This window comes from Callithrix jacchus, chromosome 16 (genome assembly GCF_049354715.1).
Source record: "Callithrix jacchus isolate 240 chromosome 16, calJac240_pri, whole genome shotgun sequence".
Classification (NCBI taxonomy): Eukaryota; Metazoa; Chordata; class Mammalia; order Primates; family Cebidae; genus Callithrix; species Callithrix jacchus.
In genome coordinates, this window is record NC_133517.1 from 56705881 (window position 1) to 56728155 (window position 22275).

Consider the following 22275-nt stretch of genomic DNA (forward strand, 5'->3'; position numbering starts at 1 on the left):
AAACAGCATGCCTATTTTCATAATTAGGTTTTTTGTGGTTTTTTTTAATCCCTGTGATTTGTTGATTAATTGTTCTCTTTGGGCTAGTTTACCTATTTAATCATCCCAAAGAAACCCTTGGCAACAGGTATGCTGGAATAAGCACAGTGCATCTTTGTGTAGGGTCAACAGATCCTGATCAATGAAGTTATAAATATTTTATCTTATTTGGTTAGATTGATTAATAGCAAACCAAACCAGCCCCCACTTTGTTCCTTTAACATATCCACAGCTCTTTATCTAAAGTATTTCTTTTTTCCTTTTGCCACCTCTGTTCTCACTTGTTTCACCTTCAAAAGTCAAGCTGGATTATTTCAGTGGAACTGGCAATCGGCCCAGAAGAAGGAATCAGTTACCTAACGGACAAGGGCTGCAATGTAAGTCGCTCTGACCTTTTGGGAACTTGGCTTTAGACAAAGAATCAAATTAAGGAAATGGGGCATTCTTTTGGAAAAGATCACTTTGCAGTTAAATCTTTCTATTGCACTGCATTTATTGCTCAAGGGAGTGGGGAACAAGTAATAGAAAGTCTAGGCGCTGTTGAAATTCTTTGGAATTACTTAGTTTTGGAAGGAAAGGAATCATACAGTCTTAAATGTATTACTCAGACCTGGATGGGGTTGTTACAGTTTACTGTATCTGGAGAAGTTTTAAAAATTAAGTTCTGTATGTGATTTGGCATGTTATCCTTTGAAATGGGCTCACAGTCACAGTTCTCTTGAAAGCCTTATTATTAGCCTTATTTACCTTGAGAAAAAATTGTTCATCAGATGGAAATTCACACTTCTACTCCAGACCTTACTTCTTTTGTTATCTTTCTATGGAAGTGCTGACCTTTTCCTGTGTGATCCTTCTCATTTCTTCCAACAAGTATCATTGAGAACTTTCTTGGTGCCAGGCAGTCTAGAGGTTTGAGATACAATAAGGAGCAAAACAGAGAGAAGTTTCTTGTCTTCAGGTAGCTTATAGTCAAGGGCATAAAATAAATATGGAATATATCTGTGTCGCACAACAATAAGAACTGAGATGAAAAGTAGAACAATGTAAGGGCGGGTATGCTGAGAAGGGCATGCTCCCATTTAGATGAGTGTTCAGGGAATGTGATTCTAGGGGCTTCTGTCTGTCTGTCTCTGTCTCTCTCTGTCTCTGTCTGTCTCTCTCTCTCTCTCTCTCTCTCTCTCTCTCTCTCTCTCTCTCTCTCTCTCTCACTTATTTATTTATTTATTTTTTGAGATAGAATCTCCCTCTGTTACCCAGGCTGTAGTACAGTGGCAAGATCTTGGCTCACTGCAGCTTCCCCCTCCTGGAATTGAGCGATTCTCCTGCCCTGCGTCAGCCTCCTGAGTAGCTGGGATTACAGATGCACACCACCATGCCCGGCTAATTTTTGTATTTTTGGTAGAGTTGGGGTTTCACCGTGTTAGCCAGGCTGATGTTGAACTCCTGACCTTGTGATCTGCCTGCCTTGGCTCCCAAAGTGCTGGGATTACAGACATGAGCCACCACACCTGGCCTTTAGGGGCTTCTTCTCAGGCCTTGCACTAGTAACAGCTCTTTTCCACTTAAATAGTTTTTTGATTTGAACTTTTTACTTAATTTATTTATACCTTGACCTGTGCATGTAATTTTCTATACACGTGTAAATGTGCCAGACCATATCGGACCTGCCTTTTCCAAGTGCACTCTTGTTTCCATTCTCATTCTGCACAGCTCCTGCCTCTACCATTCTTTTCTCTTCAGCCTTCTCTTTATCTCCCTACCCCCTGCCCATACTTACATGTAAATGACTCAATAATCTTCTATATTTTCTTCCATATTCCTATTTTGTTATTTCAGAAAGGGGATCATCATGAGGCACACTGTCCTACTTCTTGAATTTCATTCTATGAACCTAATAGAAATTTTGTCAAGCCCCTTGTTGCTCTGCCCCTTCCTGTCTGGGGACCAGGTGGGATTCTGTGAAGGGCATTTACTTTGCTTTCAGATTTCTGCCCCAAGACAATGACATAATAAATACTTCTTTATATATACAGATATATATATATGTGTGTGTGTGTGTGTGTGTGTGTGTATATATATATATATATATATATATATATGTCTGCTTTTCCTCCTTAAGGAAGAGATTTCTAAGGATGGACTGCAAGGTCCATTCAGATAGTTGTAATTTTAAAAGAAGCTATTGGATTGCTTTTCAGAAAGGCTTCTTCTTATTGTCACCAGCAGTGTATGAGAGTACTATTTTTGCACTCATTGGATAGCAGTTCTAACAGCTCTTTTAATTTTTTAGTTTTAATAGGTATAAAGTGATTCTTTTTTTTATTTTTATTTTTTATTGCATTTTAGGTTTTGGGGTACATGTGCAGAGCATGCACTACAGTTGCATAGGTACACACATGGCAGTGTGTTTTGTTTGCTTTCTCCCCTTCACCCACATTTGGCATTTCTCCCCAGGCTATCCCTCCCCACCTCCCCCTCCCACTGGCCCTCCCCTTTTTCCCCCAATAGACCCCAGTGTTTAGTACTCCCCTCCCTGTGTCCATGTGTTCTCATTTTTCATCACCCACCTATGAGTGAGAATATGCGGTGTTTCATTTTCTGTTCTTGTGTCAGTTTGCTGAGAATGATGTTCTCCAGATTCATCCATGTCCCTACAAACAACACGAACTCATCATTTCTGATTGCTGCATAATATTCCATGGTGTATATGTGCCACATTTTCCCAATCCAGTCTATCATCAGTGGGCATTTGGGTTGATTCCAGTCTTTGCTATTGTAAACAGTGCTGCAATGAACATTTGTGCGCATGTGTCCTTATAGTAGAACGATTTATAGTCCTTTGGATATATACCCAGTAATGGGATTGCCGGGTCAAATGGAATTTCTATTTCTAAGGCCTTGAAGAATCGCCGCACTGTCTTCCACAATGGTTGAACTAATTTACACTCCCACCAACAGTGTAAAAGTGTTCCTTTTTCTCCACATCCTCTCCAGCATCTGTTGTCTCCAGATTTTTTAATGATCGCCATTCTAACGCGTGAGATGGTATCTCAATGTGGTTTTGATTTGCATTTCTCTGATGACCAGTGACGATGAGCATTTTTTCATATGATTGTTGGCCTCATATATGTCTTCTTTCGTAAAGTGTCTGTTCATATCCTTTGACCACTTTTGAATGGGCTTGTTTGTTTTTTTCCTGTAAATCTGTTTGAGTTCTTTGTAAATTCTGGATATCAGCCCTTTGTCAGATGGGTAAACTGCAAAAATTTTTTCCCATTCTGTTGGTTGCCGATTCACACTAGAGACTGTTTCTTTTGCCGTGCAGAAGCTGTGGTGTTTCATTAGGTCCCATTTGTCTATTTTGGCTTTTGTTGCCAATGCTTTTGGTGTTTTAAAGTGATTCTTATAACTTTTGCTCACTTCGATGTAAAGCAAGGACCTAGTAAATTTAAACATATTTTCATGCCTCAGCTGTTCTCTTCTCATGTCTGTGAATTAACTACTTATATCATATACTTTGCCTGTTTTACCAACACAATTGTCCTTTTAAATTTACAAGTCCCTTTACACATCAGGGAAGTCAATGTGTTTTCCTTTATCCTTTTTATGATTTTTTTTTCCAAATCTTGTGTTGACTGTTGACTTTAAACAGACCAGCCTTCCTTGTTCCACACCCTAAGGATGACCACTGACCTGACTTCTACCATCACTGATTAAATTTCATTAAATGCTGCTGTGTCTGCTGGATATTCACAGAGGAAACAATAAATGTTTGTGAAATTTTGTGAAAGTGGGTTCTTTCTGATACTGTGTTTCAGGACTTCTTTTATATTCCTCAATAAGATCTCATTCTTTTCATGTAGGTCTTGCATATTAAACCAGTTCATAAGTATTTTATAGTTTTGGGCCTTATTTTAAATGACTTTTGGTTTTTTTTTTTTTTTTTTAAGCCACTTGAAATTTGAAATTTGTATTGTGAGCACAAAAGAATATACTTGATTATTGTATGTTATATAATCCACAACCTTATTATTGATTTAAATGGGTTTTTAAATTAGAATTTTGGATTTTTTGAGTATGCAATAATGTAATCAACAAAAGAACAATTTTACTTTTTCCCCTTAACTTACACAGTTTTTTTTTTTAGTCACAAGAATCTCAAAGATCATGTTTAGTAACAGGGCAGTAGACAATATTTCTATTTTTTTTAGATTTTAACATCAATTAAAAGTGTGTCATTTAGGATTATTTTTGTTGAGTTTTATTAACGTGTCTTTAATATTTTGATCTTTTGCTTAGAGTTTTCATTATGAGTGCTCCTAAATTTAATCAAAGATTCTTTTAGCATCTATGATATGATCCTTTTCTCCTTTATTATTATAGTAGATTATATTAATAGGTATGCTAATATCGAGCCAGTTAATAACATCTCATACAATTTCTTTAAAAATACTGAGTTACTATATAGTATTTATTAATTCATAGAATTTTTACAACTATTTGTAAGTGAGATTAATCTAGACTTCTAGTTTTCATATTAGCTTTATAAGACATGTTAAAGTTATATTAATTTCATTAGGTGAATTGGAATCTTTTGGTTTTTTTTTTTTTTTTTAACTTTTTAAGTTCAGGGATACATGTGGAAGTTTGTTATATAGGTAATCTTGTGTCACACAGTTTATTGTAGAGATTGTTTTGTTACCCAGGTATTAACCCTAGTACTGATTATTTTTCCCTATCCCCTCACCCCTCTGGTAAGCCCCAGTGTCTGTCTGTCTGTGTGTCCTTGTGTTCTTTCACTTATAAGTGGGAGCTAAAAGATGGGATATTTAGTTTTCTGTTCCTCAGTTAGTTTGCTAAAGATAATGACCTCCAGTTCCATCCATGTTGCTGCAAAGGACATGATCTCATTCTTGTTTTTGGCTGTATAGTATTCCATGTTTTATGTATACCACATTTTCTTTATCCAGTCTACCACTGGTCATTTAGGTTGACTCCATGTCTTGGCTATATTGAATAGTGCTGCATTGAACGTACATGTGTATGTGTCTTTAAAAAAGAACAATTTATATTCCTTTGGGTATACACCCAGTAATGGGATTGCTGGGTTGAATGTATTTCTGATTATAGGTGTTGAGGAACTGCCACACTTCGTGTATTATTTTGAGGTGTGTTCCTTAAATGCCTAGTTCATTGAGGGGTTTTAACATGAAGGGATGTTGAATTTTATTGAAAGCCTCTTCGGTATCTGTCAAGATGATCCTGTCGTTTTTTTTTTTTAGTTCTGTTTATGTGATGAATCCCATTTATTGATTTGCATATGTTGACCCAACCTTACATCCTAAGAATTAAGCCTACTTGGTCATAGTGGATTAGCTTTTAGATGTGGCACTGCTCAGTGCAGTTTGCTAGTATTTTGTTGAAGAATTTTGCATCTATGTTCATCATTGATATTGGCCTGACATTTTCTTTTTTTGTTATGTCTCTTCCAGGTTTCGGTATCAGAATAATTCTGGCCTCTTAGAATGAGTTACAGAGGAATCTCTCCTTTTCATTTATTAGAGTAGTTTTAGTAAGAATGGTACCAGCTCATCTTTATAACATCTGGTAGAATTTGGCTCTGAATCTGTGTGGTTCTGGACTTTATTGGATTGGTAGGCTATTTATTACTGATTCAATTACAGAGCTCATTTTTGGTCTGTTCAGGGATTCAGTGTCTTCCCGGGTCAGTCTTGGGAGGGTTTGTGTGTCCAGGAATTTATCCATAGCTTCTAGATTTTCTAGTTTATGTGCATAGAAATCTTCATAATATTCTCTGTTAGTTATTTGTATTTCTGTGGGGTTGATGGTAATGTGTCCCTTTGTCATTTCTAGTTGTGTTTACTTAGGTCTTCTCTCTTACCTTCTTTATTAATATAGGTAGCAGTCTATCTATTTTATTAATTTTTTAAAAACAACTCTTGGACTCATTTTAGTTTACCAACAGGCAGGAATGATTGTTCTTGTCTCACTTTTGTTCAGTTCATTCTGGTTTTGGTTAGTTCTTGACTTGTAGCTTTGGGATTGGTTTGCTCTTCTTTTTTGTGATGTTAAGTTGTTAAATTGAGGTCTTTCTAATTTTTTTGATGTAGGCACTTAGTGATACAAATTTACCTCATAACATTGCTCACTTGTGTGTCCCAGAGATTCTGGTACCTTGTGTCTTTGTTCACATTCATTTCAAAAAACTTCTTGATTTCTGCCTTAATTTAATTTACCCAAAAGTCATTCAAGAGCAGGTTATTCAATTTCTATGTAATTGGTGGTTTTGAGCAAATTTCCTACCTTGGTTTCTAATTTGGCTGTGCTGTACTCTGAGAGAATGGTTATTATTATTTTATTTCTTTTGCATTTGCTGAACAGTGTTTTGTATTCAATTCTATAATTGATTTTAGAGTATGTGCCATACAGTGATGAGATAAATGTGCATTTTGTTGCTTTGGGGTGGAGAGTTCTGTAGAGACTATCAGGTCCATTTGATCTAATGATGAATTCATATCATGAATGTTTGTTAATTTCCTGTCTCAGTGATCTCTGTAATATTGTCAATGGGGTATTGAAGTCTCCTACTATTATTAAAAGTCTAAGTCTCTTTGAAGGTCTCTAAGAACTTGCTTTATTACTCTGAGTGCTGCTGTTTGAGTGCTTATATATTTAGGATAATTGGGTAGTTAGGTTTTCTTGTTGAATTGAACCCTTTAGCATTATGTAATGCCCTCCTTTGTCTTTTTTATCTGTGTTGGTGTAAAGTCTATTTTGTCTGAAATTAAGACTGTAACCTCTTTTTTTTTCTATTTTTCATTTGTGTGGTAGATTTTTCTTCATTCTTTTATTTTGAGCCTGTGTGTGTCACTGCATGTGAGATGGGTATTTTGAAGACAGCATACCAATGAGTCTTGGTTCTTTATCCACCTTATCACTTTGTGCCTTTTAATTGGGGCATTCAGACCATTTACATTTAAGGTTAGTATTGATATGTGTGGATTTGATCCTGTCGTCATGGTGTTAGCTGGTTATTAGGCAGACTTGTTTGTGCGGTTGCTTTATAGTGTCACAGGTCTGTGTACTTCAGTTTGTTTTTGTAATGGTTGGTGATGGTCTTTGCTTTCCGTATTTAGTGCTTCTTTCAGGAGCTATTGTTAGACAGGTCTTTTCTCATGGTAACAAATTTCTTCAGCATTTGCTTGCCTGAAAAGGATATTGTATCTCCTTTATTTATGAAGCTTAGTTTGCCTGGAATTACGACATCTTGGGTTGGAATTTCTTTAAGAATGTTGAATATTGGCCCCTAATTTCTTCCTGGCTTGTAGGGTTTCTACTAAGAGGTCTGCTGTTTATTTGATGGGCATTCCTTGGTAGGTGACCTGGCCTTTCTAGAGTCCTTTAACATTTTTTCTTTCATTTCCACCTTGAAGAATTTCATGATTATGTGTCTTGGGGATGATCCTCTCAATGAAGTATCTTACTGGGTTTCTCTGCATTTCCTGAATTTGAATGTTGACCTCTCTAGCTAGGTTGGATAAGTTTTCATGGATGATATCCTGAAATATGTTTTCCAAGTTACTTAACACTCTCCTTGTTTCTTTCAGGGGCATCAGTGAGTCCTAGATTTGGTCTCTTTACATAATCCCATATTTCAAAGAGGTTTTCTTCATTTCTTTTCATTCTTTTTTCTCTGTTGTTTTCTGACTGTCCTATTTCAGAAAGACAGTCTTCAAGATCTTTGCTCAACGTGGTCTACTATGCTATTAATACTTATGGTTGCATTATGAAATCTTTGTAGTATGTTTTTCAGCTCTATCAGGTTGATTACATTCTTTTCTATTCTGGCCATTTTGTCTCTCGGCTCCTGTATTTTATTGTGATTCTTAGTTTCCTTGGATGGAGTTTCAGTGTACTCCTTCATCTCAGCGATCTTCCTTTCTATCCGTATCCTGAATTCTACTTCCATCATTTCAGCCATCTCAGCCCAGTTCAGAACCCTTGCTGGAGAGGTGGTATGGTCATTTAGAGGAAAGAAGGCACTCTGGCTTTTTGAGTTGTCAGAGTTCTTACACTGGTTCTTTCTCATCTTTGTGGGCTGATGTTTCTTCAATGTTTGAAGTTGCTGACCTTTGGATTTTCTTTGTTTGTCTATCCTATTTGATGACCTTGAGGGTTTGATCATGGTAAGGTAGACTCAGCTGACTGGCTTCATTTCTGGAAGATTTTAAGGGGCCAGTGCCCAGCTCCCAACTCCTGAGCTGTGTGCTCTAATTCTAGGATACGGGTATTGGGCTCCAACTTTGTTTTCTGGTTCCTGGAGGTTAGGAATCCTCTGTGCTTGCAGGGTGTTGGGGATGGGGGGTGCTCTCAGACCACTGGTCACTACACTCCAATGGGTGGTATCAGCCAAAGCACTTCACAGTGCGGTGGGATTCGTCCTTTTTCCCATGTGCCAGCAACAGTGGCAACACAGTAGGTGGCATGTTCGTCAGCCAGGCAGGTTGCTAGTGGATAGCCTCCATTTGGGCATTCACTACAGTAGCAGTAGCAGTATGGTTCGGGATGTGGGGGGTGCATGTTAGCAACTGTGCAGCATTGCTGCTGGTGGCGGTGGTAGCACAGGTGTGGGTTGCTGGCAGACCCAGTTCTGGGTGTGCAATCTGTGCGCTGTAAGCATGGGTGTTGGCTCAGGTTAGGGGAGAATCTGCTGGTCTCTGTGCCTGCTTTAACTCTTGGGACTGTGTTTTGCACAAGGGTGGGATGCTGGCAGTGGGGACGGGGTTTGTTGGCTCTGCCTTCCAAGGCTTCAGCTGAGGTGGCAGTCAGGCACGGGCGGGTTTTGGGGTTACATGGACACATGTGCTGGGGAAGCACAGAAGGCAATACCTGCCGGCACACACAGGGGCCAGCAAAACTATGTTGGTGGGGGTTGTTGTGGGAACCTGCAATGTGGGGAGGGAGTGGGTAGGCTGGAGCAGAGACTGCCCTGCTGGAGCACTCTACTGGTCAGTCATGGTCAGCCACTGCAGGAACTATGATGTGGGCCCCCAAGGCTGCCCTGCAAGCAGACATATTCAAGCTGGGACCCCAGGAGAAGCCAGCAGCCAAAGGGGTGCTCAGGTTGGAATGACCCCCATCTGATAGGTAAGCCTGCCTTGTAAGAGTTCAGGTCCAACAGTTCCCCTAGGGCTAAAGTCTTTTTTTTTTTAATTGCATTTTAGGTTTTGAGATACATGTGCAGAACATGCAAGATAGTTACATAGGTACACACGTGGCAGTGTGATTTGCTGTCTTCCTCCCCTTCACCCACATCTGGCATTTCTCCCCATGCTATCCCTCCCCAGCTCCCCCCGCCCCGCTTTCCCTCCCCTATTCCCCCCAATAGACCCCGGTGTGTAGTGTTCCCCTCCCTGTGTCCATGTGTTCTCATTGTTCATCACCCACCTATGAGTGAGAATATGCGGTATTTCATTTTCTGTTCTTGTGTCAGTTTGCTGAGAATGATGTTCTCCAGATTCATCCATGTCCCTACAAACGACACAAACTCATCGTTTTTGATGGCTGCATAATATTCCATGGTGTATATGTGCCTCATTTTTCCAGTCCAGTCTATCATCGATGGGCATTTGGGTTGGTTCCAGGTCTTTGCTATTGTAAACAGTGCTGCAGTGAACATTCGTGTGTATGTGTCCTTATAGTAGAACGATTTATAGTCCTCTGGATATATACCCAGTAATGGGATTGCTGGGTCAAATGGAATTTCTATTTCTAGGTCTTTGAGGAATCTCCACACTGTCTTCCACAATGGTTGAACTAATTTACACTCCTACCAGCGGTGTAAAAGTGTTCCTAATTCTCCACCTCCTCTCCAGCATCTGTTGTCTCCAGATTTTTTAATGATCACCATTCTAACTGGCGTGAGTTGGTATCTCAATGTAGTTTTGATTTGCATTTCTTTGATGACCAATGATGATGAGCATTTTTTCATATGTTTGTTGGCCTCATGTATGTCTTCTTTTGTAAAGTGTCTGTTCATATCCTTTGCCCATTTTTGAATGGGCTTGTTTGTTTTTTTCTTGTAAATCTGTTTTAGTTCTTTGTAAATTCTGGATATCAGCCCTTTTTGTCAGATGGGTAAACTGCAAAATTTTTTCCCATTCTGTTGGTTGCCGATTCACTCTAGTGACTGTTTCTTTTGCCGTGCATAAGCTGTGGAGTTTGATTAGGTCACATTTGTCTATTTTGGCTTTTGTTGCCAATGTTTTTGGTGTTGTGGTCATGAAGTCCTTGCCTACTCCTATGTCCTGAATGGTTTTGCCTAGATTTTCTTCCAGGGTTTTTATGGTGCCAGGTCTTATGTTTAAGTCTTTAATCCATCTGGAGTTAATTTTAGTGTAAGGTGTCAGGAAGGGTCCAGTTTCAGCTTTTTGCACATGGCTAGCCAGTTTTCCCATCACCATTTATTAAACAGGGAATCCTTTCCCCATTGCTTGTTTTTGTCAGGTTTATCAAAGATTGTATGGTTGTAGATATATTGTGTTGCCTCCGATGCCTCTGTTCTGTTCCATTGGTCTATATCACTGTTTTGGTACCAGTACCATGCTGTTTTGATTACTGTAGCCTTGTAGTATAGTTTGAAGTCCGGTAGTGTGATGCCTCCTGCTGTGTTCTTTTTGCTTAGAATTGACTTGGCTATGTGGGCTCTTCTTTGGTTCCATATGAAGTTCAAGGTGGTTTTTTCCAGTTCTGTGAAGAAAGTCAATGGTAGCTTGATGGGGATAGCGAGGGCTAAAGTCTTTTATGGGACCAAGCAGGGCTTTTCTGGCCATGTTCCACTACAGACGCTCCTGCACCAAACCCTCCAGGCTCCACCTCAGCTGGCTGCTGTCTCTACCTCTTCTCTAAGCTGCTATTCCTGCCACCTTAAGTGTCCGTAGTGATCATGGGGCCCCTGCTGGGATTTAAGAGGCCCATAGTGAGAATAGGTTGTTGCTTGCCAGTTCAACTTACCCATTCCCCCAGGGGAAGGAATGAGTCTTGGGGCCCAGTAGCCTCTTGCAGGATTCCCAGCTTCTTCCTTCTTCAGCCCAGCTTCTTTGTCTTTCTTTCATACACTCTCGGTGCCTTCCCTCTCTCTGGTGATTTTTAATGGCCTGAAATGTTAATTCAAATTGGAATTGCATGCTTTTTAAAGATTAGGAAGAATTGACCTATGTAACCACATGGTGCCTTTTTCAGTTATAGATGTTTGACTATCTTTTTAATCACTTCAGTAGTAATAGATCTTTTTTGAGACAGGGTCTCACCCTATCGTTCAGGCTGGAATTCAGTGGTACGACAATCATGGCTTACTGCAACCTCTGCTTCCTGGGCTCAAGCAGTTCTCCTGCCTAGTCTCTCAAGTAGCTGGGATTATAGGTACACACCATCACACCCAGCTGATTTTTGTATTTTTTTTTTTGGTAGAGAGAGGGTTTCGCCATGTTGCCCAAGCTGGTCTCAAACTCCTGGGCTCAAGTAATTTGCCCACCCAGCCCTGCAAAGTGCTGAGATTACAGGTGTGAGCCATTGTGCCTGGCCCAATAGTAATCGATCTGTCCAGATTTTTCACTCCTGTCAGCTTTGGTAATTTTGCATGTCATCCACTTCTCTACATTTTCGTCTTGCTCCCATAGAGTTGTCTCTCATAGTTCTCTCAAAATCTTTCCAGTAACTTCGTATGTCCTGTTTCATTCCTAAGCTCTTTTGATTTGGCTCTTTTTCAGACTTGTAAAGGGTCTATCTATTCTGATTTTGAAGGACAAGCTTAGTGATCTATTGCAGAATTACTGTTCATTTTCATTGATTTCAGTATTTTCTTCATTAATTCTGGTTTTGTAGTATCTTCGTTATTTTTGTCCTTTTATTGTGCTCTTTAAGCACATCTTTAAAATGTATTCTCATTTGCTTTGGAGGCCGTTTTCTTCTTATACAGCTTTTAATGTTTCTTACCTATCTAGGTATGTGATATTCTTTTTTTCGTTGTATTTCTGTATACGCATTTGAAATTTTATTTTTGGCCAGATGCAGTAACTCACGCCTGTAATCCCAGCACTTTGAGAGGCTGAGGCAGGCAGATCACCAGAGTAGGAGTTCGAGACCAGTCTGGCCAACGTGGTGAAACCCTGTCTCTACTAAAAATACAAAAATTAGCTGGGCCTGGTGGCATGTGCCTGTAGTCCCAGCTACTGTGGGAGGCTGAGGCAGAAGAATTGCTTGAACCCGGTAGTTGGAGATTGCAGTGAGCTGAGATTATGCCACTATATTCCAGGCTGGGTGACAGAGTGAGATGCCATCTCAAAAGAACAAAAAAATTACCACCAACAAAAATTTTCTTTTTATTTCTTTTTTTCTTTTATAGCATTGTTTAGAAGACTATTATCTTTCAAGTAGCCCTGGGGTTTTATCTCATTTTTATTTCTGTGAGCATATTATGAGCCAGTTTCACACTGGCTTCTGAGCAGGTAATATGATTTTTAAATATTAACTTTTTCACGTTTGTTAAGATTTTCTTTATGGTCAAGCATTTGATTCTTGTAAATGTTCCACGAAAAAATATATATGTTTTCTATTTGAGCTTATAAGAACCTCTGTGACTATGAAATAAGAGGTATTAGTTATATAAAGTAGAAGAAAGCAAGATTGGAGCAATCAGGATAGAGCCTCCAGGGGATTGTATGCACTGCGCTTTTCCTAACAATTCTGCCTGCCACCCTTCTCCTCCTTGTTTGTTCTGCCTCCCATGGGTGAACTTCGTGATCCTGGATGAGACCAACCTTTTGCTATGTAATGGCTTCCATTCCATCTTCCCTGTTCATGGTAATTCTTCAATTCTGCCCACTCTTTCCTGTATCAGCAAACATTTCTAATATGCTGGATCATTCCTGTCAGCATAGAAAAATGTATAGTTTCTCTCATCCTAAAATTCCCTTTTTGTCCTGTGTCCCTCTTCTTTCCCTGGTACTTCATGTTTTCCTGTTTCCTTTATTGCAAAACGTTTTGACAGATTATCTAATTGCATTGCCTGCAGTTCTTCCCACTTTCTCTTCAACCTGCTTCAATGAGGCCTTTCTTGCCTATTACCATTATACCACCACCATCCCCCCGCCACTGCCTTGCCAAGGATAACAGTGACCCTTGTGTAGATAAGACTACTGGATACTTCTGAGTCCTTATCGACTTTGCTTGACTTCTCCAGCACTGTCCAGTAGCAGTATGATGCAAGTGTTGGGTAATTTTTAATTATCTATTAACCGCCTTTAGAAAGGTAAAAAGACAGGTGAAATTAATTTTAATATATTTTATTTGATCCAGTATATCCAATATATTATTTCAAGATATCATCTGTGTAAGAATTCTTGACATTTGATCTTATTTTTATTGTTCCACGTTTTTGAAATCTGGCATGCATTGTACCCTATCAGCATATCTTAGCCTGGAGGAGCCACATACCACTGGGTGCTCCATAGCGTTGTGTCGTTTCCTGCTACCAGTTGAACAGCACATCTCAGATTCTCCTCCTCAAGTGCCCTTTCCCTCCTTTTTTGCCTTTGTAATGACCACTTACGTGGCTATCTTAAGTGTTACCTTAGTCAGTTTGCATATATATTGTGTGCAGCTCCTTTGTGCTAGGCGGTGGACTGGATTCTTCTGGTGCAGTACTGTACCTGAATGTAATATACCTGGTCTTAAATTCGTGTTGCCCAAATCTTGTTCTCTTTTCTCAGTGAAACTTTTTCTGAGGCTCTATTTCCTCCCTCCTCGCCTTCCCAATAAATTAGATGTTTTTATACAGCAGCCTGTATTGCTTTGTTATATTCTTTATCATAGTTGTTTACTTATAAAATATTTATTTAATGTCTGGATTTGTGTTATCCTTGTTTGCTGCTGTATTTCTGATACTTGGAATAGAGTCTAGCCCCTAATAATTTCTCATACTTCATTCACTTACATGCCAGACGTAGCTCTGATTCCTTGTAATCTGGTGGTGGACAAGGTGGACATGATATTCCCATCCTCGTGGTGCTTTTTTTCTAGTTATAAAGTAGAATATAAGAAAGAAAATAATAAAAACAATGTGATTATCCTAAAGGGCTAGAGTAGGGTGGTGTGAGAGAGAGTATCTGGGTTTTCGATTTAGAGTAGGTGGCAACGCCAGCCCCTGTTGACCCTCTTCTCTTTATAACAGATACTGTAAATTATCTTTGGCTATCCTGAAGTTAGAAGTACAGAGCATGTTATTCCCCTACTCAAATAATGTTTTTAAAATATCATTATCTAAAAGTTGAACACAATACATTGGAAGACATTATAGTCAGATGCACCTACTTAGTAATGACTTTTAGTTTGAGACAGTCAGAAGTCACTCCGTACAAGTGGCGTAGGAAAGTGATAGGGAAATTTTATGTGCTGACCTTGGGGCATAATGCCAGAGTGAGGTAGAAAAACAATTTCTAAAACTGTAGTTTTCAGAACCTAGATATCTTACTGTGCCTTAGAATTTTTTTAATTATGAGATAGCAATAACAAAGATTATAATTGAAGTAGTATTCCTCATTTCATATGTCACCACCAATGTATTGATGTTCAGTTCTCAGTCTGTTGGAAGGAGCCTCTGACATCCTCTGGTACATACGTGCATGCAGTAGCTACAGGTGCAGACTAATACAGGTGCATTGTGTCAGCGACTAAAATAACTAGAGCAAGTCTTGTCCTTGGTGGTGTCATTCTCCAAAATGGTTAGCAACTCTTAGTAAAACTTCAAAAGCAGCATAAAATCAGATTCCTGTGCATTACACATAAGTTGCATTCCTGGAAAATTCAGTGCAGAGCATCCTTTTGTGGTTTTTAAACAGACTTTGTTTCTAGAGTCAGAGTCTTCACAGACATAAATACACACCAGGACATTTAAAAGCCATTGAGGATACAGGACAGTTTTTTTTACTGTGCAGGACTTAACCATACTTCATGTGATATCTAGCATCCTTGGTCATCTTTTATATTCCTCATTGTTTGATCAACTAAAAACAACCCATCCCCAGAAATAGTTTACCCCAGTGAAACTAGAGCACATATCATCAAGACAAGATCATGACAGTAAATAGGTCAGAGAGGCAGGCAGTGGTCAAATCATGTAGGCAGTTTGATTATAGAAATCATGCTGTGTAAATCATGTAAGTTTTGGTGCTTTGTATTATACCTTTTTAAGCAGGGGAGTGATATCTGATTTACATTTTTAAAGCATCTCCCTGGCTTCCAGGTAGGGAGATTAGATTGTAGAATGGATGAAGGGAAACCAGTTCGGAAAAATGACACAGCTCTAAGCACAATATCATATGATGGCCTAGACTATAGTGACATATGTGAAGATGGGGAATAAACACATGGATTCTGGATGCTGAGAGGTGAAGTTACCAGGACTTGTGGAGAGGTTGGATAATGGGGAAAGGGAGAAGAATCAGTGAGAATGTCTTCCTTTTTTTTCGGCTCAGGAATCTGGTTGATATGATGCTTATTATTGAAGTCAGGAATCCTGGGGGAGGAACATGTTTTGAGAGTACCCTTTTGACTGTGTTGTTAGTAATCTCTCACAGACATCCATGTGGTAATAGGATATAGGGAGTTGGATACATGCGTCTGAGTTCCAGAGAGATGTGAGGCCTGGAGATGGTGCATAATGCCCCAGTACTATATGATACTCATTCTGCCATGGCACAACTAGAGGGAAGAACAGGGCCCACCCAGCACAGAGCCCTGTGGCTTTTTCACATTTATAGATTGAGTAGGGAAGAAGCCAATAAAAAGAACTGGAAAAGAGACCAGTGAGGTGGAAGAAACCCCAAAAGGGCAGGATGTCCCAGAGGACAGGTGGGAAGAGTACGCAGAGGGGTTGTGGGACATGCTATGGAGAAGCCTAGGACCAGAGAATGGAGAGCTGCCTGTGGCCTCTCGGGGTAAGGCAGGAGCCTCCAAATACATATCCCTACAACAGTGCAGGAAGATGCTTTGCTGGGAAGGGCAGCTGAGTGTGAGTCTCTTTGTAAACAATTCCAGCTCAGTCCTAGTGGTGTCTTCTGTTCTCCATGGGATGGAGAGGGGCTAATACCTGACAGAGTGGCTTTAACCAGGTTAATTGATTTGAAGAAATGTGTAGGAATCTTCACACGCTGAGTGATCATCCTCATGAGATGTTAGAAGGATGGAAAATACATGTATCTTCTATACGAATTTTTTTGAGGAAGGGTCTCAATGAATTGCCCAAGCTAGAGTGCAGTGGTACAGACTTCTGGGCTCAAGGGATCCTCCCGCCTCAGCCTCTCAAGTAGCGGGGTCTATAGACACAGACCACCACACCTGGCTAATTTTTTTTTCCTGGTTAGAGAAAGGCTCTAACTGTGTTGCCCAGGCTGCTTGATCTCCTGGCCTCAAGGGATCATCTCACCTAAGCCCCTCAAAGTGCTGGGATTATAGATGTGAGCCATTGCTCCCAACTCTTTTTTATTCTTTTTAGAAAAGTGTTTATTAATTGTACAGCAGTAATAGAAGGAAAAGAAAAAAGAGAGAAAGCAAAAGTTTATGCTACTATGACCATAGACTCTCCCGGCATGTCTTAAGAGGTTATTCTGTATTGGGAAGGACTCCTTGGTTACCTACTGTCTCCCTAGCTACAGAACTCCTGTAAGTTTTAGAACTTACTGTAGCCCAGTAAGCTCTAAACTTACTGTACATGGAGTAATCCCAGATCCTTCTTTCTTTGGGAATGGAAGCAGAATGATTGCCTCAACTTGCCTCCTTCCTTTATCTTCTGTTCTCTCTCAGTGGTAAGTATACTCTCCCTCATCCAACTGTATGGGTCTCCTCAGCACATCACAAAGAGCAGACCTGGGCCTGACTTTGACGTACAGGAGATAGTCTCATGGCTACTCCCCTGGGGCAGCATGGAGAATCTGTTTTTTTCCCCCAGACCTCCAGTCTTAGGGAGCATGTCTTGAGGACAATGAAGATTTCACAGAACATTTACAGACTCCATGAAATGAGTTTTTTATCCGTAGTCTAAAGGTTTTACTTTTTCTTTTTATAGCCCACACATCTTGCTGACTTCAATCAAGTGCAAACCATTCAGTATTCAAACAGTGAAGACAAGGACAGAAAAGGAATGCTACAACTAAAAATAGCAGGTGCACCTGAGGTAAGGAACTGTTACATTCATCATTAAGAGAAAATGGTAACATAGGGGTGTTTTAGAAATAATGACTTTTTAAGGATGAAGTTTTCATGGATCATCAGAATCACAACTTTCTTATATATAGAGTCACATTACAAATGACAATGATTAAATGTCCCCAAGAATAGGACAGAAGACATTTAAAAATCTTTCAAGAGTGGGCTGGGCATCATGGGTCATGCATGTAATCCCAGCACTTTGGGAGGCTGAGGCGGGTGGATCACCTGAGGTCAGGAGTTCAAGACCAGCCCGACCAACATGGAGAAACCCCATCTCTACTAAAAATACAAAAAATTAGCCAGTCATTGTGTTGCATCCCTGTAATCCCAGCTACTCAAGAGGCTGAGGCAGGAGAATTGCTTGAATCTGGGAGGTGGAGGTTGTGGTGAGCCGAAATCGCACCATTGTACTCCAGCCTGGACAACAAGAGCGAAACTCCATCTCAAAAAAAAAAAAAAAAATCATTCAAGAACGTTATTGTAAAGATGATGATTAAAGATTATCATTAGGCCAGGTGTGATGGTCCACACCTATAATCCCAGCACTTTGGGAGGCCAAGGCAGGCGGATCACTTTAAGACCACGGAAACCCTATCTCTATTAAAAAATACAAAAATTACCCAAGTGTGGTGGTGCATACCTGTAATCTCAGCTACTTGGGAGGTTGAGGCATGAGAATCTCTTGAACCCAGGAGGCAGAGGTTGTAGTGAGCCAAGATCACACCACTGCACTCCAGCCTAGGTGACAGAGTAAGACCATGTCTCAAAAAGAAAAAAGGGTTATCATTAAGTACCAAGGACATTAACTTCTACGAGTTACATGTACAGTCATGTTTTGTTTAACAACAGAGACGTTCAGAGAAATGCATAATTTGCTGACTGCTTTGTTGTGCAGACATCACAGACTGTTCTTATGCTAACCTAACATGGTGGTAGCCTACTGTACACCTAGGCTGTGCAATATAGCCTGTTGCTCCTAGACTACCAACCTGTATAGCATGTTAGTGTACTAAATACTTTAAGCAGTTGTAACACAATGGTATTCGTATCTCTAAATACATGTAAACAAAGAAAAGGCACAGTAACAATATAGTATCAAAGGTAAAAAATGATACACCTGTATAGAGCCCTTAGCATGAATGGAGCTTGTAGGATTGGAAGTTGCTGTGGGTGAGGCAGTCAGTGAATGGAGGGTGAATGTGAAGATCTAGGACATTACTGTGCACTACTATAGACTATAAACACTGTACACACCATATACTTAGGCTCCACTAAATTTATTTTTAAAAACTTTTCTTCAGTAGTAAATAAACATTAACTTAGTGTAACCTTTTTATCTTATAAACTGATTTTTTACTTAGTTTAAAATACATTGTACAGCTGTACAAAATATTTTCTTTTTTTACGTACTTATTCTGTAAGCTTCTATCTAGTTTTAAAATTATTTTCTGTATTTTTACTTTTTAAACTTCTTTGTTAAAAACGAAGACACAAACACACTAGCCTAGGCCTACACAGGGTCAGGAGTATTCATATCACTGTCTTCTACTTCCACATCTTGCACCACTGGGAGGTCTTCAGGGGCAGTAACACGCATGAAGCTGCTGTCTCCTAGGAGAACAGTGCTGCCTTCTGGAATACTTCCTAGAAGCCCTGCCTGAGGCTGTTTTACAATTGAATTATTTTAAATAAGTAGTAGTACACTATAATGATAAAAGAAAATAAGACAGTACCATAGTCATTATCCAGTATTATGTGCTGTACTTTTGTGTGACTGGCAACACAATAGATTTTATTACACCAGCATCACCACAGACATGAGCAGTGCATTTCATTACAACCTCAGGGTAGCTACAGCACACTTGACAACAGGAATTCTTACTTCCATTATATACATCTTGCTGAACCACCATTGCATATGTGGGCCATCATTTTCCAAAATGTATAGTGTGGTGCACTGACTGTATATATTCTGTAAACTGAGTTAATTTCCATACTGTGTTGTATATGATATTCTCTGGCTAGAAATAATATTATGTGATTATTATAATAATTATAACAGCAGCAGTACCTGCTACTGGGCATATGCTACCCATGGTTCTTTTTTTTTTTTTTTTTGGGATAAAGATAGGGTTTCACCAGGCTGTCTTGAACTCCCGACCTCAGGTGATCCACCCGCCTTGTCCTCCAAAGTGCTTGGATTACAGGCGTGAGCCACCACACCTGGTCCCCATGGTTCTTTATACAGAAGCCAAGAGAGGCTGTGTCATTCTTAAAACCACAGAAGTATGTACTTGGTTATATTTTGGTTAACCACATTCTGTAGTTGAGGAAACTGTGGTTTTAGAGGTTGGCCACGTCAAGTAATTGACAGAAATGGGGTTTATACCCAAACAGTCTGGATCCAAAGCCTGTGTTCTTAGTCAACATGCAACAGTGGTTTAAAACAGGTGGTATAAAAAAAGAGCCATTTGGCAAATACTACCTAATGGGATCCTTTCTCTAAGATGGGCAAAATGCACTCATGTATGAAAGGATCTGGACAGTCTGGTGGCACACACGGTTGCGCTGTTGTGTAAAGCATGCTTTTGAAGCCCATCCGTTTCCATCAGCACACCAGGATTCTTTGGCCTGTTAACAGCTCGTTCTCTGGGTAGCTTATTTGCAGCACTCCTCACTTAGGCAGATGCCTTATCACTGTTCTGCCCTGTGACTCTCTGAATTTGGTGACATCTGAGGGCTCTATGAACTCTTGTTGATTCTTGAGATTAAACAGATATTACCATACAATATCAAAAACCATATAATCAGAAACTCACAGTTAAAGGCTGTGGTGTCAGTGTTACAAATAGAACTTTCCTGCAAATATCTCAGTAGTAATATTCCATCATCATTTCAAACTGTCCTCCTTTCATTTTGTTAACCTCCAAGTAATATTTAGGGCAGTGCAGATGAGAGGCATTCACTTAGAGGATTATAAATAACTATTTGAATTAGGCCACACCTGTATTTGAAAATGCAATACAGCTTTTCTTACCTCTTCGATAACACTTAAAGATAGATCTTTAGGAAGTTTTTCAATATTGAACGTATTTTATATTGGAAAGAGAATGATTTCTAAGCCTTTGGTCAGAACATGCTATGTGTGCTAAAAATAATGAAATTTTATTAATTTTCTTTTACATCAGAAAAATTATGATGGATGGCTGATAAAAAAAATTTACTCCACATTAGTCTAGTTTCTGATACAAGTCATACTTTAACTTACTGATTGTCTAAATTCTTCCCTTAACCTGGAGTACGCCAGAGGATCCAGATATTCTGAAGGAAAATATTTTTAATCTCCTTTCATTCTAGAAAGCCCCAGTTTCAGTGATTTTTCTGTTTTCATCTGGGTTTGCATTTGTCACGTATTCTAGGAATAATGTCCTTAAATACCAAATTTCCTTTTTCAAATCTTACAACAGATCTTGTTTCATTCCCACTCTGTTTTCAAGTGTATAGTGATGTCTGATGTCATGGCACAGCTGTCCTTTGCTTACTGGGAAGAACAATAAAGTCTGTTTTCTTGGTCTTTTCTCCTTTAGCCTCTGACAGTGACGGCCCCATCCCTAACCATTGCAGAGAATATGGCTGACCTGATAGATGGGTACTGCCGACTGGTGAATGGAGCCTCTCAGTCGTTTATCATCAGACCCCAGAAAGGTGAGGTGCTGTTTCTGAGCATTCCCAATTGCATTTCTACCAGATTGTTAACTGAGTTTGCCTGTTATCCTCTTTTAGGTAACTGTAAAAAGGAAGACCAAATGAATAATTCAGCTCAGTGTAATCTGAGTACTTATTTTTCTAGGGATGGTGATCCAGTTCACACCTTCCGCAAGCCAAGAACTGGGTTTGAATAGAGCCTAAAGTAAACATTGTCTGTGTTTTGAGCTACCTACTTAGAGGATTTTCTAAATTGCCATTACTATTTTTAAATACATGAGTATTTTTAAACTTTTGGGTTTAAATAAAATTCTGGGTTTAAAAAAGGAATCCCTTGTAACTCACTATAAATGAAGTATTCTCTTTTTTCTTATGTATCTCAAAAGCTTCGAGCATTCGAAGAATAAAATGCATTCTAAGTCATGATGTTAAAAGAAATCAAAGATTATAATAAATAAATACCCTGGGAACATCACTATAAAAATGGTGTGGAGTTTTTACAAGCATATAATGAGGAATGCTTTTGAGAATTTGGATTTCTGAAAGAATCAAATGAAAATATTCCCAGCAAGATAATAGCAGATGTAGTGTAAAGCAGGAAAAGATGGGGTTTGGGAATTATGGAACTTAAGCTTAAATCATGAATCCCGTGTGCCATCGTCATCTGTAAATTACTTTACTTTTCTGTGCCTCAGTTCTGTCATCTATCAAACATGAAGAACAGTAACTATCTTCTATGGTATTAGGAGGATAAAGGACTTATTTATTTATAGGCTTGGAACTTTGCCTGGCACACATGGTGCTCATAGATTTTAGTTATATTGTTGTTCCTGTTGTTGCTGCTAGTTTAGTCTGATCTTGACACTGTATTAACCTAGACTTTGAGATATCTCATCTGTAAAAGAGTGATACCTGTTTTGTAGGGTTGTTAGACACGTCCCAAATAGTAACTGTGTAGCAGCTCACGCTGTGCAAGTGGGGACTCTGGATGTGGGTTTTGTCCTTATTGCCAAGACCCCTTCTATCACTCACCTTAGTGACTAGGATGATTGTAGAGGAGGAAAATCCTGAAGGGTTGTGTGTGTTCAAGTCAGCAGAATTGTATTAAACAGTGATGAGGATAGAGAAAAGGCAGAGCCCAAGTGAAGCAGATAGAAATGCAGAGGATCCAGCTTTGCCCAGCAGGGAAGTGCCCTGTTTACAAAGCAGTTTGAGGGAGGGATGGTGTTTGCATGCGGGGTGTGT

General features: G+C 39.5%; 1 protein-coding gene across 49 annotated transcripts in view; it reads left to right on the forward strand.

The window, feature by feature from the left end:
• Positions 1-22275, forward strand: part of PTK2 (protein tyrosine kinase 2) — a 360020-nt gene that overhangs the window by 186511 nt on the left and 151234 nt on the right. For all 49 annotated transcript variants that reach the window (XM_035276524.3, XM_035276540.3, XM_078353054.1 and 46 more), the window contains 3 exons: positions 339-416; positions 17183-17290; positions 20913-21030. In XM_035276524.3, the coding sequence (XP_035132415.1) occupies positions 339-416; positions 17183-17290; positions 20913-21030 (304 nt within the window). The remainder of the gene's footprint in view (positions 1-338; positions 417-17182; positions 17291-20912; positions 21031-22275) is intronic.